This window comes from Diadema antillarum, unplaced genomic scaffold (assembly GCF_040938485.1).
Source record: "Diadema antillarum isolate AM-2024a unplaced genomic scaffold, OU_Dant_1.0 scf00000062, whole genome shotgun sequence".
NCBI lineage: Eukaryota > Metazoa > Echinodermata > Echinoidea > Diadematoida > Diadematidae > Diadema > Diadema antillarum.
Window position 1 is genome coordinate 1,681,238 of NW_027270951.1, and position 19,166 is coordinate 1,700,403.

The 19,166-nt window shown below is 41.0% G+C and overlaps 1 protein-coding gene across 4 annotated transcripts in view; it reads right to left on the bottom strand.

The window, feature by feature from the left end:
* The window catches only part of LOC139716184 (uncharacterized), a 204,339-nt gene that overhangs the window by 10,209 nt on the left and 174,964 nt on the right, over positions 1-19,166 (bottom strand). For all 4 annotated transcript variants that reach the window (XM_071627750.1, XM_071627748.1, XM_071627747.1 and 1 more), the window contains one exon: positions 280-501. In XM_071627750.1, the coding sequence (XP_071483851.1) occupies positions 280-501 (222 nt within the window). The remainder of the gene's footprint in view (positions 1-279; positions 502-19,166) is intronic.

The following is a 19,166-nucleotide window of genomic DNA, read 5'->3' on the forward strand; positions in this document are numbered from 1 at the left end:
TGAAGTATGGACATATTTTTTAAAGATACTTAAGATTTCAAGGGGACAACTACTCCTTTCTCTCTACAATGATGGATATATCTTCTGATAAATACTTATTCAGCTGTTTCCCTTGTTTCTTTATGTGACTTAAAATATATTCTTGATGCATGATATACTTCCTCCTTTTTGACATTGCTTTCTTGATCTGAAAATGTAAACAACATCTACATATGGAATGATCTAATTCATCCCAGGTACACTATCAAAATCACCATGGTGACCGCATCTTTCACTCACCTCTCTGCTGCACTGTGGGGGTTCCCCAGTCCTCCAAAGGCCATGGTGCCGGGAGAGATATGTGGTACCTGCATGGCAGCCAGGTCCCCTGGGTAGCGCAGGCTGGTGAAGAGAGGGTTTATGGCCGGGTGAGGGAAGAGGGGAGCATGTGGCGACCCCAGGGGTAGAAACGGTGGTCTGAGACCGGGGTAGGCAGCATAGCGCTCAAAGTGCTCCTCAGGCCTGCAAGAGTAGACACAGAGAAATAAGAAATTAATTTAGAGTGGCGCAGATTATACAAATGAAGTCATTGAACCAAAACATTGTACATTTTAGAAAAAGGTCTGTAACATGTCGTCCTTCTCCAGGTTTTTAGGAAGGATGAAGAGGAGAAATCTTCTTACCACAAAACTTGATCATTGGAGTAGATACTCGGTGATGAGAGCATTTGTTCATGATAACTCTTGTGCTCTTAGCTTCAAATGACACAATGACATACAAGGACTCCATTTGACTGCACAAACTAATGTTGCAAAACTTGTAACATTTCACAAGATGAACAGAGAAACCCAGGAACCCAGAGCTCAGCACACAGGTATCCTGGTGTTGTGATTCATCCATTGCCATAGCAATGCATCCCTGGAATGCTACAATGACATTGCCATTACTGACATCTGTCTGAAATTCTCACACTCGTGCGTGACATGGACCCCCTCCATCCCACCAACCACAGAAAACTGTGATGAGCCCTCCCCCCTGCAAACTCTGTCAACCATGTTGTCATATCATGTGGCCAATTTCCTTACTTGCCAAGTAAAGATGCTACAAGGGAGGACAGACACAAACAAATAAACAGAGACTCAACCCTCAGAAAGAAGAGACAGGGAAAAGTGTGATACTTCTCAAATCACAACAAAGCCACAGACACGTTACAATGATTCATAGCTTTTCAAGCCCAGTTTTCTCGTCTTTCCCTTTTCTTTTTCTTGCTGAATTCCCAACAAAACACTTTTCAAACACCATTTGATGAGATGACAACCAACATGCTCGCAACTTGCCAAACTACCTTCAGAGTTATAGTTTCTGGCTTGCGGTGTTAGCAATCCCCTACAAACATTCCTATCTATCATGAAAATGTCACCTTCTATACCGAAAGAGCCATGGGGACGGCATGTGCAGGGTTCTGGATCAGACTCAAATTGGTTTGGTGGTGAGTAATGATAACACAAGCTGCTTTTTGTTTCAACAATCGAGAAGGCCAAAAGTGTTTTGAAGTCATCAGAGGTGAACACACTACTGTAAAACATGATATATTCACGGCATGAAAATTTCGCGAATTAGAGCCAACGGCCTTTCTCGCAGCATGAAATTTTCGCGACTTGCCACTGGCAGCCAATGCATATTGTGTAGGCAAGAACTTTCACGTGCATTTTAATTTTGCGAATGTTGCCGCTCGCAAAAGTTGCGATATTAAAATGCATGCAGCATTCCTCGTTTTACAGTATTCACAGCAATTACAAAATTGTGAGTATGAACTCAGTACTGCTGGAAATGTCTACAGAGTACAATTTGATTCTTTCTATATGAGCTAGAGGTGACTTGTCAATTATTGCTGCAATGTGTGTATGTGGGGGGGGGGGGGGCGAGGAAGACAAAATACAGGTTCAAGTTATGGTTGACGTTCCTCCTGAAAATGTTTTCTGCCGATGTAATCATGGTTGCTACGGAGCTCTCAACCTGTGCAGTCAGTCACCCCGGCGGCTGGAGGTTTGCACCCTTCTTGGGGCAGGGCTAGCCCCGATGACGAAAGACCCGTCACCGGGACGTATCGCCTCTGCTTCCTGTGCTATCCACTCTGCCGCTTCAGGCGAGGATAACGCTCAAATTGGAAATTTGTCAACATGAGCAACACAACTTGCTTTGCTTGGTTAATGGTAGTAGAAAACACAACCAGTTTCTATCCAGACTTTATATGAACAAATCAAATGCAAGATGTGACTCATTTTGGCCTCTTTCATTCCGAACAAAACAATAAAGAGAGAAATAATATTGAGCTACAACTGAGGTGCTCACAGCTTGCACACACTGTGCTCATCTTTTTCATGGCCTTACGAAAAAAATCACCTGATATAGGGCATTTAACTAGGTTACAGACAAGATAAATGACATGTGGTATTGCAAACGGCCCATCTGGTTTTCAATCAATAATGGGTTGTGGAGTGAACGATATTGTTACAGTTTCATCGCTGCGAATAGAGATCTTAATGGTTCTGAGCATGATTTCCCAAAAAGCCAGCAGAAAATATCACTAGATTTGTATTCACAAGTATCAGACTACACTAGAGCTGGAACCAATGCAGCTGTAAGCTACGCTGTACCATCTGGTCCAGTACCCTCTACAAAGTTCTCTAATGTTCATCCACCTTGCTTTCATGACCGCATGGCAGGCAGTCCTGCAAAACTGGGTCTGCCAAGTGAACTACGCAGACTCCTCTGGGGGAGAAAACTGTGGAGGCAACGAACTTTGACGAGATGCCGGAAAAGAGATTCTGGATGCCTGCCCATCCAAAGGGTAGATTGGGGATGAGTGTTTGAGGTCAGAAAGGTTACAATCCATGCATCATTTTTAGGGATGAACCATTCTAGCATTGCTTAGTTTTTGTAGCCCTTCATCAACTCATAGACTGGAGTCCTGAGACAAGCTGCCTTAACTAGCACCAAAGTTCATTTAAAAATTGGCTCAGGTGTCACATCACTGCAAAAAGTGAATACCTTGTTCTAAATTCATTCAGTAGTGGGTAGGTAGAATGTTACGTGATGATCGATCAGGCCCTAGCAATCAATTTTCCAATGAGCTGCATCATCTGACTCTACTGCAGAAGATCGATGGATAATGCTGTGGCTCGATTTGTGATTACAAAGGATCAATTACAAAAAACAGAGTATCAACTAAGATCAGGGCCCTGTTTTATGAAGAGTTATAACTGATTACATTAGTTGATTTCTATCATAAGTCTATGGCAGCCTGTGTGGTGAGGGAATTTACAATTGATTGCATGTATATCTTTTGATAAAAATGGGGCCATGGTATGCTCTGAGACTGTAGTACTTCCGGTGAACCGTTTTGGTTATTATTTTGCATTTTTGTCGTAACTAAAATGAAATCATGTTATGCTAGCATTATTTCACACATTTCCTATGCACATGTGTGCATTTTAGAGCCAAAATTGACAGTTTCTCTTCAATGGACCTTCATCAGGGATGCATTAACAAAGGCTACTACTCTGCTCAAAGCAATGATCATACGATTACAATAATTACCAGGGTATACGTATGGTACTATCAAAATTTTATTTGAGTATTGACACAAAGTTCATTCTACAGATAAAGTCACACCGCCAAGGAGCTATCTCTAGCGGAAAAAACTCAAAGCAAATATATCCTAGACTGGAAGGAAGCCAATTTCCTCATCACTTCCGAAACAGCCTTTTTTTCTGTCTCACGGTTTATTGTTTTTCAAATTCTTGACGGCTTTCCCTCAAAGTGACATGTGACTAATCCTGAGAGTCTGTTACCGAAGAGAGAAACCCTTGGACCTCAAGTGAGCAATAAGCGATTGAAGGTGTGGGAAATAAGGGGAGAGAGAAAGGAGGGGGGGGGGGGGTAGGTACAGGAAAAAAGACAGACCCAAGCAAAAAATTGAACATTAGCTCCCTCTTAGGAAGAGCAGTTAACATTTGAGACAGGGTATACCACTTACTGGCACCAACACCTGACCATAAGGGGCCTAGGAAGGTAGCAAACTTGTTTTTTCCCCAACTCATCACTATGAGCAACATGATCTAAAATGATTACATGAGCGATGAATCATCACTCTGCAGATAAATTGATGTCCCACTGTACAACTGTTCTACTCGTTGAGGTTACACTGCATGTACAAGCATATGGACACTTACGAACAAATCATGTTTCGAGTATGGATGAACTCACATTTGTCCGCCCCCGACATGGGCAGAAAAACACACATTTATCCACACACAAACAAACAAACACACACACACACACATCTTAATTAACGCAAGCTTGAAGTACTCAAGGTGCTCAGGCCATACTAAAGGTCAGTGACCTCAAAACATGAAAGTGTTTTGAGATCGATCCGCCCAATTGAAAGTCCAGTCAGGCCGAGTCATCCCTTCTCTCTGCGGTGGGGACAGAAGCCGCCGGGACAGGAAGTCATTTTAACGGATACATCAGCAACTGAAAGCAATCGGCAGACAGGCATTACAATCAGAATCCTCTTGGAATACACCTGTCCACTCTTGGCTTAGGCAGGGGAGGGGTCAATTGGCTGAAGACCATTCAAGATACACTGGACTGAAGTTGATAGTCACGGAATATGACTGCAGATTTTTATCAGGGAGGGGGAAGGGGTGATGTGGGGATGGGGTTGAGTTGGAAAGGGAGGAGGACACACAAGTTGACATGTTAAGTAGGCATTTCTGTGCTTTGTGTCACTCCTACGGCCATTCAAATTATGTGAACCACAAACCAAAGTTCTAAGGAACTCGTTCGAACTTTCATCTGTTTGCTCAAAATTAGCATTTTCTCATACCAATCTAAATATATTTAATTTGCTCCCCTTCCCCAACCCATCATTACTTCTCCTTTTTCTACCCTCTATTCTTTATTCTCCCTCCTTCACTCCTGATGATTGGCAGAGATATATTGTGTGTGGAAACGATGCCGGGAAATGGTGCAAATACATTATTTTCGAACCCATCATTGTCAAGTTATCCTTTATTCTAGCGTCATCAGGAAGAATCCTGACATTGTGGTTAACTTTCAGTCATTGCAACATATGTAAGATTGACCCTAACACAAAGAGTCTGTGGCCTGTTTTGTTGACACCTCTTTACTGAATTTTGTCTGTTGCATCACAGTTTATCTTCCCACCTCCATTTTTAATTCATTGTTTGCTTCCATTCCATTGGCAATTTCCTGGAATGGCACAAAGCCCACAATGCACGCAGTGCCAATCAATGCAAGTTCAGCTGCTGTCATTTGACTTATTATCATGAATAGCACAGCCATTCAGTAGCTGAAAACATTACTAATATCCACCCACAATATTTAGAAAAATGATTACCGCAGGTCATCCAAAGTGACAACTTTGTGGGTGTAAGTGCTATCTTTGTAATTGCTTGAAAGAACAGAAATCATAAGAGATATCTGCCAAAAGAGACTGATATGTTTTACATTCCCTTTGATGCTTCCATGTAATAGCCGCATGTAAAAATAGAAAGATATGAACTCATCCAGTCTACAGGGAAGGCCTATCCAGCCGCACTTAACGACGATGCGAAACTCAAAGCCACCGAGGAAACGCCTGTGACGTCAAAAGGAGGCATGTTCAAATTTCAAGCCTAATTGCTCATAACCAGAACACTGGGGCAGAACCTGCTCTCGTATGATGGTGGACAGGTCTAGTCTCTCAATTACAGACCCCTTGCTCCATCATACTTCAAGTAGGAAACAAAATCCTGACCACCCCTCCTCCATCCAGTTCTCTTTTCAGCTAGCTCATATTGGTTTTAGCCATGTCTAATATCACATAACCTGCTGACCACTGTGGCCAACACAATTGTCTTAGAACCCCAGTCTGAGATGATGATATTTGGATATGAGATATCCTCACTCCTATGGCTGTGATTATAAGAAAGTAGTCTGATGTCTACAGACTATCACAGACTCGAGCTCAAGGAGACGATGAGGTTTGGGCGAAAGTTGATGGAGTCCACGACACGGTTAACTGTGCCCCCCTTTTTACTTCTGTTATGGGATGGCCTTTCTATGAAACACAAAATGTTAACAGCACACACAGATCATCCATACACCTCCATCTCCCCCTCCCCGAGCTATAGGGGTCTAATCTCTGAAGACCACAGCCGACTGGAGCTCAGGCAGATGATGTGATCCGGGATGGGATGGAGTCGGAGCTGTCTACTTTGTGATCTCACCTCCCTGTCTTCCAAACTGCTCTCTAGGGCCGACTCTTCATCTCTGACACACAACAACGACAGACGCTTACGTGATACGGGAAATTACGATGTCGTTTGACGGTCTGGATGAGAGTTCCCCATAAAATTTGAGCTCATTTCAAACACATTTGCAACAAAAAAGGCACCAGAAATAGTATCCTAATTTGAATGTATAAGCAAACTATTGTGTGGTCTAGATTCCATTTCAAACTGGGACAGTGACGTACACTACGTCATAAGCTGCTCACATGATATGTGTATGTATATATACAAAGAGAGGGGGGGTGGGGAGAGAAAGTCTCTGGTTACTGTAAAACAAGATTATTTGCGGAATGAAATTTTTGTGAATTGCCACAAGCATTCAATGCATTTAGTGTAGACAAGAACTTTTGCGTGCATTTTCATTTCGTGATTCTTGGCTCTCACGAAATTAAAATGCACGGTGTCTGGCTTTACAGTACATAATGCCTTGTTGTTGTTGTTCTTATCCTCCCACATCTCAAAATAGTCGGGACAGTTATCAAATGTACCTCTTCATCTCCTTATTGAATCTGTGGCACCGTTTCATACGATGAAACTACTTCTCACTGTGTTCGGTGTGCTGTCACTGTGAACATACAGGACTGAAAGGCATGCAGAATCATAAATAGCAAAAGACCGCAAGTATGCATGAATTCAAGACAGGGGATGCCTGGACCAAAAAAAGAAAAAAACATCATAAACGAAAACTTTACAAATTCCAACCACACAAGCGCTCAAAATCTAAGAGAATCTATCAATTATTGACACATCTCACGGAACCGACTGCAAAAAACACTCTGGCGACATGCTCAGCCTCCACATGGAAATTGGCTTGAATATCGTTATTAAACGAACGCTTTACCGAGAGCAGAAAACAACAACAATAACAACAACAGCAGCAGTGGCGGCAGTAGCACGTGTCTGTGAAGACACTAATAATCACTTAACTCTCCACGCTGATCCAAGCAAATTTACAGACACTGATGGGAAGACAAGGTCACAGAAGTTGAAACAACTCATCAATGATTTAAGCATACACGGCTACGCCGAGGAAAATATTGAAAAGAGCTCCTCGAAACGAGGGGGAAAGGGCTTGTATTATACATTAGAATTCACGGCCACTGTCAGTGCAGAGCAATTAACTCGAAATGAGGATGGGAAAAAAAAAACCCACTACCACACACACAGGAAAAGCTATGGCTGGGGCGTGATCTGTGAATGCAGTGCAGCCATATTTGAAACAGACGGGGAAAAAAGATAGTGCCAATCTTTGCTTCATTTCCACGCATTCAGATGGATGGGTCTAAAGCAGCACTGAAGAATTAATGAAATTAGCCCATCGTCACCGCCACGGTAAAATATGGTATGTAAGGGAGGCTTTTGTCGCCGCTGAATGGGCCAGGAATAAACGAGGGGAATGATCTATCACATGCTGAAATAGCCTCTTCCCAAAATAGCGTCTCTCTCTTTCTCTCTTGCTCTTCTACACACACTTACACACATACACACACACACACACACACACACACACACACACACACATTCTTTGCTGATATACCTCTACGTGACATTGTACGCTTCATGTCATAAGAAATGCAATCCTTGCATATACGCGATTAATTTAGTAGTTGGGTTTTCAAGTATTAAACCTTCATGTACCTAGTTTACTTGTGCTTCGATCTTACCCTTGTATCATCCCCCACCACCAGCTCAGGCCTATTACGTTACATGTCACACATGTCACACACATTATCCCAAATCATGATGGTGTCTATGTTTCACATTTATCAGTCATTCCCGGCTATTCTTGGTTACGCTGAACTGATAAATGTGACATTGATGGCCATGTCACAAACTATTGACAATTCATGCTTCTCCCACACTCTCATGCTACTCTTGCCTCTTCCGCCCCCACACATCATATTGTGGCATAATGTCTCGTATTTAGTTCAAGCATCATACACAGCTCTGTCTGCTAGATGTCATTGCCATGGTTTTGAGTCGGCTGGGGAGACGCAAATAATTTTTGGAGAGAGAGCAGGAGAGAGAGCAGGAGAGAAAAGGGGGGGGGGGGGAGAGAGGTATTGAGGAGGGAGAAAGAGAAATAGTGGATATATTCGTGTAACAAGCGACCAACTACCGCATCAGATTACCGGCTATTTCCCCAACTGAATCCCCAGTGCCATAGATACACCGCGATGAACACAATTCTTCTTCCCTCCTACCTTGATGGCTTCCATATGGCCACAGGGAACAGATGCAGCGTCAGTGTCAAAGCAGCCCTGCGCTTTACTCAAACTTGCTCACAAATGCTGCGAAAATTACTCTATAGATGTCTATCTGTCTCCTCCCCCCCCCCCCCCCCCCGTCGCATCTCTCTAATTTTTGTTCTTTTCCGTGCAGCAAATCATCCACACCAATATCACATGTAATTTTCTTGCACCCCTTCTTCAGCTGTTCAAAATTTTTGTCTCATATAGAAGCCACTTTTTCCTTCTACAATTCAATGTTGTTGTTTTTTTTTTCCAACGTTGCATAAATCTGCTGCTATTCCTCCACAACAGAACGCTTTGGCCATCTCACGTAAGGTCTTTTTTCTACATGATGCCACAATCACTCACAGCCTTTACTGTTTTGCCACCAAAAGGTTATCTTTATCTTTTACTAGAACCAAAAGTGAGCTTCGAATAACATGCTGCAAATGACCATTTCGAATGACACACTTTTGTGCCAAATTGGCAACATTTCAATGACAACTACACAGCATGATTGCCAACATAATTCTTGCTGATTGCCAATTTGAAGAATAGGAAAAAAATAAAGATAAAATAAGCTTTGCTTATAAATGATTTTATTATAAGGCTCTCAGAGTCATCATAGTGTGGCCAATTTAGTGATTGTGATTGCTATCAATGGTGTTGTCAATATTGGTTCAAGATAATAAGAAATCACAGAAAATGAAGACCACTGCTATGCCATGTATCCCCATTTGATGATCTCTATCTTCCAGTTAACAACAGACTAAAGCAAATAAACCTCAAACAACGGTAGAACAACAAATCAATTTATCTTTATTGAGTTTATGTCAGGTTGGTTGGAGACATGAACACCAGATCATGTCAGGTTGTACACAATCCACTGTTCCTTCAAAAGAAAGGTTTCTGTATGCCGTATGTTTTTACCCGAAATCTTTATCATTTGTGCAAAACTTTCGCACACGTTTCTGCCGGAAAACTATATCATGGCACTTACAGAAATCATTCTCACATTCTGGGAGACACTGTTTAAAAAAACAAAAAAACAAAAACAAAAACAAAACAAAAATAAAAACACACAACTTGCGTGCTGATGGTATAACTGACGAAAGAAGCAAATATTGCAGAATGTCTGGATGTCAATTACTCATCTAATGTGGTATCTCCCTAAGGTATCTCAAAATAGCAAATTTAGTCATGTGACGACAACATCCCCTCCAACTGTAGTTCGCCTTCTTCTGAGTGACAAAAAAAAAAGACCGAAAACAGGATTTCCTCAAATTTGTATGGGTGGAATTGACTTCCGCCATTTTGGAGGAGAGAGAAGGGTAACAGGAGACAATGCCCTTGATATCATCTTGAATACAGTCATGTTTTGATTGGGAGGGGGGGGGGGAGAGCATCATGTTGTGTTCTTTTTCTGTTTGACATCGCTGTGGGCCATCAGCGACTAGAAATCAGTCATGTGTCCACTTGAACTGAATTGGAAGTGCCCATGTATCGTCACACCACCACATTATCACACCATTTTAACATTTGCATGATTTTTCCTCCAGCTTCACCAATGCACTGCTTTGTTTAGAGTGAAACGGCTATCCATGTTCAAGATGACTTTAATAAAAATGGAATAAACTCTAACACACAAAACAGTGAAAGCTGGGGTGAAATTGGGCAAAGAAGAGAGCCACTGAATTCTCACACTTTGCAAGCATTCTTAGAACAGATATATTAGTAGAGGTCATTGTATATGCAGATGTGTACAAGCAAACATACAAAGGTTTCACTTGGAATTTTAGTGATCCATTGTCCTCATTGAGTGAGTCTGTTCATACAATATTCTAGCAGTTGTTAAATTCTATGCAATCTCAGCGAGGCAACAATGTCATAACCTCACAAGTTTCCTCTTCTCATTCACTCGCAAGACAAATTTATAACTTTTCTTTCAAACATGAATTAAATACAATTTTCACATCACACTCCTCCGGGGTTACATCAAGCACAGCAGTGGCGACTATGAAATGGTGACGGGTAATGATGCTGGATTACTTGTCAAAAGAACGATTTCATAAAATTCCTTAAGTAGGCCTACACATTAAAAGGGGAACTGTGAGGCAATGATATCATTTTCTTGCCTATTCTGTATGAAAGATTGTGACCTACGTCTCTATTTCAAAAAGACATGCTAAATATTGAAATATGAGAATGTCCTTATTTTGAGCCCGATAGTAATGATACTTTTACTGTTCTGTTTGTTTGTTGTTACTCTCCTTATCATGATCATGGACTTTACCACAACAATTTGAATTCAAAGTGGCATTTCACTTTTACTGGTTTCATTCAAAACAACTTCTTTTCTCCCAGAGGATTGAAATCTCCTCCAATCAGTGGGTCCATATATCACTCGCCTCAATCAAGCTGTAACCCTGGCTACTGGACATCATTCCACACATCCACAGTCCATCCACTAACCCAGAGGTCATAAAGTGTTTCTCATTTCCATCCCTGCCTCTTGTGATAAACCATTCATCCATGCCGGCTGTCCACAACATGCATGGTATCACAGCAAATCAAATCTTGTTAAACTGGCAAGGCACCCAACATACTCTTTGTTTACTAGCTCTGCATCGGGATGCTGTCTCCAAACAAAAGTTGCAAAACCAATCAAACCTGTTAGCTATTAATCTCGTTGATCTATTTTGTTCTATATTTCTTCCCCCACCCCCATCCTTCAAAAAATATCCGGAGCCCTTAGCCTCTTACCAGCTGTTTCAATGGACATGTTTCCCTTGTGTTCTACTTGAGTATTCTAATTGGCTGGGCACTGAGGTAGAAGACAGGGAAAGGGGGGGGGGGGGGGGACTGGCTGGCTGGCGTACAGAGATCTATTACAATCAATAGCACAAACATTGTCTATGGCAAATACAACTGCCTGCTCATGGAAGCGATTACACCAGCGAAATCTATACAGAGTGGCGACAAGGCAAATTCTATGTGTGTGTACACGGAAGCGTTGGAGATGCTGCAGTAAGGAGTGTATGAAATGTTCTCTCAGAGCAATAAAATTCATAAACCCAGTTCAGTATTTTTGCATATTTGCTGTCTCTTTATCAATAACTTTGCATATCTAAGATGATATTTGGTCATTCCTAGGGTTTTAGAATGCCACAAGCAAATGAATGCTGATCCACTCTTTGTTTCTCCTCCAAAAACGTTGAAATGAAGGCAGACGTGTCTTTCTCACTCGCCTTAAACCGACGATTCCATCCCATCCATATCAGACTGCTACCAGTGAGTGTGAATTTGTGCGGAGTGACCTTTTGGATCGAGCCATTACACAACATGACCTCCTACCCGAGGGATGTAATTTCAAGCTGAGCCGCCTTCCCTATCTCCGCTTGACCCAACCCAGTCGATGCGTAAACCTGACGGTGATCCTAGAGATACATTGGAAAGACGGGCTCTTTGTCACTCAGACAGAAAATGCATGTTGCAGTGGGACAATAAAAGATATTTTGCAGATGTCAAAAAGAAACAAATTGATGCGTTCAAGATGTTATTGCTCAGAAACCACAAGATGGCAAGTGTACCATGCAGACTAGAAATTAAACTTGAAATGTCACAAATATCTAAGCGTGCGATGGGAATATTACAGCGGCAGACTTAAGATCACTATGACATTCATTTGTATACTTCACAGCTCATCTTTGTCACTACATTCATTGCATTGAGCTAGGATGGAGCAGAAGTGTTTTTATTCCCCCCCCCCCCCCCTGCACTACCTGCATCGCCTCCATGACAGCAGCAATCACTCAATCTGTATCACAGAGCATTTCGAGGGGGCAGATGACAGCCTAGTCTCAGTAAGGGTGGGGGCAGGAGTGGGGCTGAGGAAATGGTGGTTTATCTATGCATACAAGCAGGTAGAAATTAAACAAAAATGGGGGTTGGGCGGGGAAACATGGGAGACAACAGCAAGAGACTGGGGCAAAAGACAAAGATGTGATGAAACCATTCATGCTTGTAATCACACCAGGATGCCCTCAGCAGCATTTCTTTGTGCTTTCAACATGAGGGAGGGAGATAAGTGGTGTGTGTGTTTGGGGGGAGGGAGGGGGGGGGGCATCATCTCAATAATGTGAGAACGATTGGCCTGAATGTTGCTGGGATGGTGTTGATCTTTGTACCATTGCGGAATACACATATGCATACACTCACGCATGCACGTATGCACATTTCAGAACACGTACCTATACTCATTTGCATCGACTGCAAGCCAGTGCCTAAACATATGCACACAGTACACACACACACACATACACACACACACACACACACACACACACACACGCTACGCAAACAGTGACTATGACCACTCTTGACAAGGTCTTGATCCACACTCCCAGCCTGCAAACCACATGGGATAATGCAATTTTCATGACGTTGTTAAGCACACGATGAGGGCAAGCTAATTTCATAATCGCTCCCTCTCCTCACGAAGCTCAGAGAGGCTGAGTGAAGTCCAAAAGCTCCACGATGAAAAAAAAAATCCAGAGCCGTCTCCTGCGTGATCATCATTTCTCAGAGTTCTATATTACCCACAAGGCATCAGTTAGAAGACAATTCAATGATACGCTACAAAACACAGCAGACAGTCTTACTGAAAACACTGCTGATGTCCATAATAACTCATTCGTGATGTAGTTTGAGACAGGCTTCAATCTCATTCAAATACCCATTTTAAAAATGTATGCGATGTAAAATAGATGTCAGGTATTACGTTACCCTTCATGAAAATTACTTGAGATCACACAAATTTGAACCTACATGTACTATACAATATTTATCGGTTGAAGTAAGTTTTTTTTTAAAAGTTGATGCATCACTGAGGAGCTGAACCTGAATAATGAACACATTTTCTTTTGAAGTACATATTAAGATTTTATTCATTAATGGATGAATTGGATATAAATAAGATAGGAAATGAGGCACACATAAAAACATACACATATATGGACACACAAACACACACACACACACACACACACACACACAAACAGAAGCACAGACAAATATACAGTATACACACACAGCTTGGGGCTAAAAACTATTGCATTATTGCAGTATTGCATTATTTCTGACTACCACCCTGACAAGTATTGATAGCCGAGTGAACAAAATGATGCAGCAATTCTTCTGCATCAGCACGCAAACCATACACATTTATCTGTCTCCCTACACAATTTACTGAGAAATTATGAGCCACTCGCCGGAATAAATGATTAAAGCTGTCTGCCTTCAACGGAGTTCCTAACGACTGCAACAACATGGCAATGCAGACTTTTCTTGCTGCCCTGCAAATTGCGCGTAATCACGAGTCGATCATTCATCATCTGCGTCCCACCTAACGTGGCGCGAAGAGCGACAGTTTTTAGGGGAGGAAGTATCATCAACAGCCCGATCTAATCTGGAGGATCTCCCACGACAAACACGCCAGTGAGTCATCGATCCATGAGCAAGGAAAACAAAAATGGGGAAAAAATGGGGAATATGCACCTAAACAAAACAAAAAATATCCCTGCTTTAAATGACTGCATGAACAAGTGAGGACTAATGATTATAGCATTCCTGTCATCTTTGATCCAACATGTTTTGGAGACAAACGGATGGCTGACATCCGCACCATCGTCCCTTCTCAGGGAGAGACTTGGATTCTCAGACTCTTTTGGACAACTGGTTTTAATGAATGCAAAATTCGAAGTGACACCTCGTGTCAACTACATCACAAGTTTCTGAGGCCAATACACACTTGCCAAGCACTCTTCCGAGAAAGTTCTCCCAGTTCTTGCCTAAATTGTCTCGGAGAGAGAGCACAGCTGATATTGGCAGAGAGAATGATATAATAACGAAATCTAATATATTATGATTTGATTATCAGCTTTAAAAAAAAAATGCTTTGCAGTGAGGGATGAGAACATTTTACTATGAACTCAACATCATTTCCTGAGGATCATTCCAACATCTTGGCAGAAAAGGTCCACACGCCTTGCATTTTGAGCACAACAAAGGTGACACCATCACCGAAGAGATAACTATGATACAACCTTCAATAATCTTGTTTATATTCCATCCACTGATGATGTGAAAGGAGGAGCAAAACCTCACAGGTGACAGCCCTCATTTGCATAACGACCACAAGAGGTCTTTGACCGAACAGAACTTGCTGTAATGTCAATGGCAGGACTCGCATCGTTTACTGAGACAGCAGCATCGGGAGTTGTATCTGTTCGGTAGCTTTTAACAGCCTGGGTTTAAAATTATGAAGGACATTATGTCAGTCAGTTGCAAAAGAGGAAATATGGAAGGAAAGTTCAGCTTAAAATGTCAGTGAATTATCTAGCATGGTATCCTAAAGCCATCTCACATACTCGACCCTGGTCATCTTGCTGCAATACTGCTTCAGAAGAACTCTGCACTTCTTTGCTACACTTACTTAATAATTCCCATTCAGGAATCATAATCATTATGACTCCATGTACAATATTAATGTTTTGTCGTCATGCATCCACGCTAGAAAACCAATTTATCCCATCAAAATATTTTTAAAGAAAACTAGCTTTTGCATATGTGTATAAGTCATTCACGATGAAGGGAATTTGTAAGTGACATCAAAATAATATGAACATGATTACTTTCTGATGCTGCCTTCAGGCAAGCATGTTGAGTGTCTCATTATGGATTGCAATGATCATAGATGACAACCATATTACCAGAGATTATATAATCTGCTCCATCATCTTCTTTGGACACTGTGTGTGCTCCCAAAACATGGAGTCACCTAGTAGTAGAAATACTATGCAGGTGTACAACACTACACTACACTACACTACACTACACTACACTACACTACACTACACTACACTATACTACACTACACTACACTACACTACACTACACTACACTACACTACACTACACTACACTACACTACACTACACTACACTACACTACACTACACTACACTACACTATACTACACTACACTACGCAACTGTAAAGAGAAAAACATGTTACACCCTGACTTATGGTATATTATTGTCACTATTCAGTTTCTATGGAAGCACAGCTCTGGACAATATGCTCCCAACACAAACAGTCAAACAAATAAAAAGAAAAAACAAAACAAAAATCACACACACACACACACTCAGGGCTACATAATATTTTATCCTTGGCTTGTTGACTAACAAATTTTGTTTCCTTTCCACAAACTCACACAACATGGACAAGTAATAAACAAAACAATTATGGACAAATAACATCAAAAACGTCAAATAAACACAGCTGCATTAACTACATTTTCCTTTCCTCTTTTATCTCCTCATCGCACTGAAATAATATTGTGGTTTGGTGTGACGCCCTAGACTCTCCGTGTAATTCCTTCTCTCTCTCAATCTCTTCCCCTCCATCTCCCATCCCCTCCCTCCCTCAAGGAAAACCACTTAGAATTCTGAATTGATTTTAATTTCCTCCCCACATTATGGCTATCCACCGCCTACTGATATTGCCATGATGTCAGCTTTGATTTAGCCCAGCAGATCAATTGCTCCCTGCCTGCCCTCGTTCGTCCGGGATAAAATGTCGCTGCTGCATTAGGGATCTCGATTTATGCGAGCTTTGGCCTCTTAAAAATTCACAAACACACAAAATAGGAAGAAAACAAACAAATCAAAGAAACCCATTTCAAAACTCTTCGGCTAACAGTTCAAAGACAGATGATTGATCTAAAATGGTTCTACATTATTTGTTGAATTGTACACATTTTATTGGGTTCATAGGATCCGTCTGTAGCAGTTTTTTTTCCTTTGCCCGTTTCTTGTTTTGTTTCAAGTATGACTCTCCACTGCCACATTTAAAGTCAGAGGTATCACTTTGGAAAATCACAAGGAAAACTATATCATAGAGATTCAGTTTGCTTTGGTATTTGTGATAAACAGACTTCATGTGTCTTGACTTCAAAAACTTATGGTAAGTATTGCACTACACATATGAAACATTACATTTTCTATAATGTAACATATCTGTGTGAGGTTCTTTGAGCATTCCTGATATTTTGTAAGTCATAGTACACTGATACGCATTTGAGAGTCCATACTCTGAAAACAGAATATATTGGGAATTTGAGGAGTGACACATGTGGAAGAAATATTGCATAGTTTCTCTTCGGTCCAAGGCTTCACATGACAATCCACAGAGGGGATTTACTAATTTCTGGCTAATGGCAAAATATTTTGATTCCAAAGATTTTTTTTTTTTGAATACATATTCTTTTCATTTTGAAGCTATGAAACAAACTGTTATTTCTTCCATTGTTTATGTCAGATGGCAATGGTGTTTAGTAGTTATGTATTCTGCCATTATCTTCTATGAAATGAAGGACAGTGTCATAAAATCATACAGGGATGAGTTCAGATATCATCATTTCAACAGTACAGACACACAAAAAAAAATATGCATTGTGTATTTTATGGTATAATTTTTCCTGAACTGAGTCATGTAATTGCTTATTCTATCCCTTGACAAAACTGAAAAGGTAAAAAAAAATGTATAAGAAATGTCATTATTTTTCGCAAGCATACAATTTCCTTCTAAAAAAAAGTGTTAAGCGTTACTGATTACACGGAAAATGGTTTTCTTGAGGTCACGCCAGTATGATAAATCAGGAAAGAATTTCACAAAACAAATGGAGGGCTCCTCATCAGAGTAAGACACTCATGCTGGTATAAGACAGGACAGAGCCTAAAGCAAGGTGCGGAAGTGATCAGCATTAACACGTTTCTTCCGCTCGCCGGCGGTGAGCCCCCACAAAGCTCGCAGCTTTGCGATGCCTCGCGGAACTCCCGACTTCTACCACGACATGATAGTGACTCGCAAATGACTGGAGTAGGATCGGTTGGAGGGGGGAGGGGCTGAGGAAATACATACATCACTACAGAGTGCGGACTTAGAACGTAACATGCTTCTTCCTGCTGTAAGCCATTGGGGATACAACTTCCATATCTTGACTTTGAGGTGCAAGTCTCACAAGTCGTAACAGTCGAGGGTTACAAGTGGGTGTCAAGCACTGACTAACAAATATGAGATCGGTTAAAAGGTGACATCATTTTGACAAGTCAAACAAGAGGCTCTTAAAGGGAGACTGGATCACTGAACCACATCAATGGTTAAAGATACTCACTGCTCAAAGTAAAAGGGATAACATTTAGTATAACAATAACATAAAATAACATCTTCTATGAAGTCCAATAGGCATGGAGATGGGGGGGGGGGATACTTCAGTCAGTGGAATAAATGCAAATAATTTATTAGAAAATTGCTATACCCAAAACAACATTCTAAACTTCTTAAGTGGTTGAGATTTAAAAAGATGCCTTCATCCCCTATTCCACACAGTTTTTTGAGAATACGTAGTGGCCATTTCATGAGAAAACAGAAAACAATATGGCCTACCACGTCAATCTGGGCTTTGAACAATTACTATGATATTGAGCATGCAATATCACAACCATTCCATGTAATTTATGGCTGATGTTCTGCATGACGGTACCATCAGATTTGTGTTCTAACAGCGTGTTGAAGATTGGCAGAACAGCCACATTTCTTTGATATTCAATAAAGCTGTGATGCAAGTAGAAGTGGACATTTTTCGGCGTCAACGCTGTTTGGGCCTCCGAGGCACAATATCAAACATGCGAGAACACACTCAGAGAGATATTCTTTAGCCATGCTCGAAAGGATATTCTTCAGCCGTGCCCCGAAGAAAAGAAAAAATCCTTCGCCAAGCAGAGGATGCAGCAAGCTGACAGAGCATAAGATATCACTGAGAATAGGAAGCAACTTGATCCATAAAACTTATGTATCCTTTAAGCTGCTGCAAAATTGATTTGGCATTTGCACTATCATTCCTTGCCTGGAATACATCTAAAATCTAATAATGGAATGTTCACCTTACTGGAATCTTGTATATTGACTCTTGCACATTGATTTAATGATAGAAACCTCCGCCTAAAGCTCTGCAAATATCTGACAAAATCTCAGCATCGGGTGTTGTGAGTCTCAAGCTGCACCACAGTTAGAAATATCTCCCTGGGAACTGTAAAATTTCTTCACTCTTTCAGATCTCAAAGTAAGTCTCATCCCAAGTCACTTTAGCACAACAATTCAGTTTCTTTGTACTTCCATGTCTTACGGCATGTTGAGACTTTCATGTTAGCATTCTGACCCTGTGTTCACATACAAGTTTTGTAGATTTGGGATGTCAAACAAAATACACTGTATAGCTTTATATCCATTTCACCAGAACAAACCAAACTACAGTGGTGTCTGAAAGAAAGTATCAGTGACATAAAAACAGGAATAAAAGTACCAGTAAGCCATACTTTTTTAATACTTAATGTCCAACATTTTTTCCATTTTATTCATTTATTATTATTATTATTTATTTATTTATTTATTTATTTATTTTTTTTTTTTGGGGGGGGGGGTCTGGAAAAATCTGTTACTACTGCTCAGTAAGTAATACAGTATCATCCTTGTCAG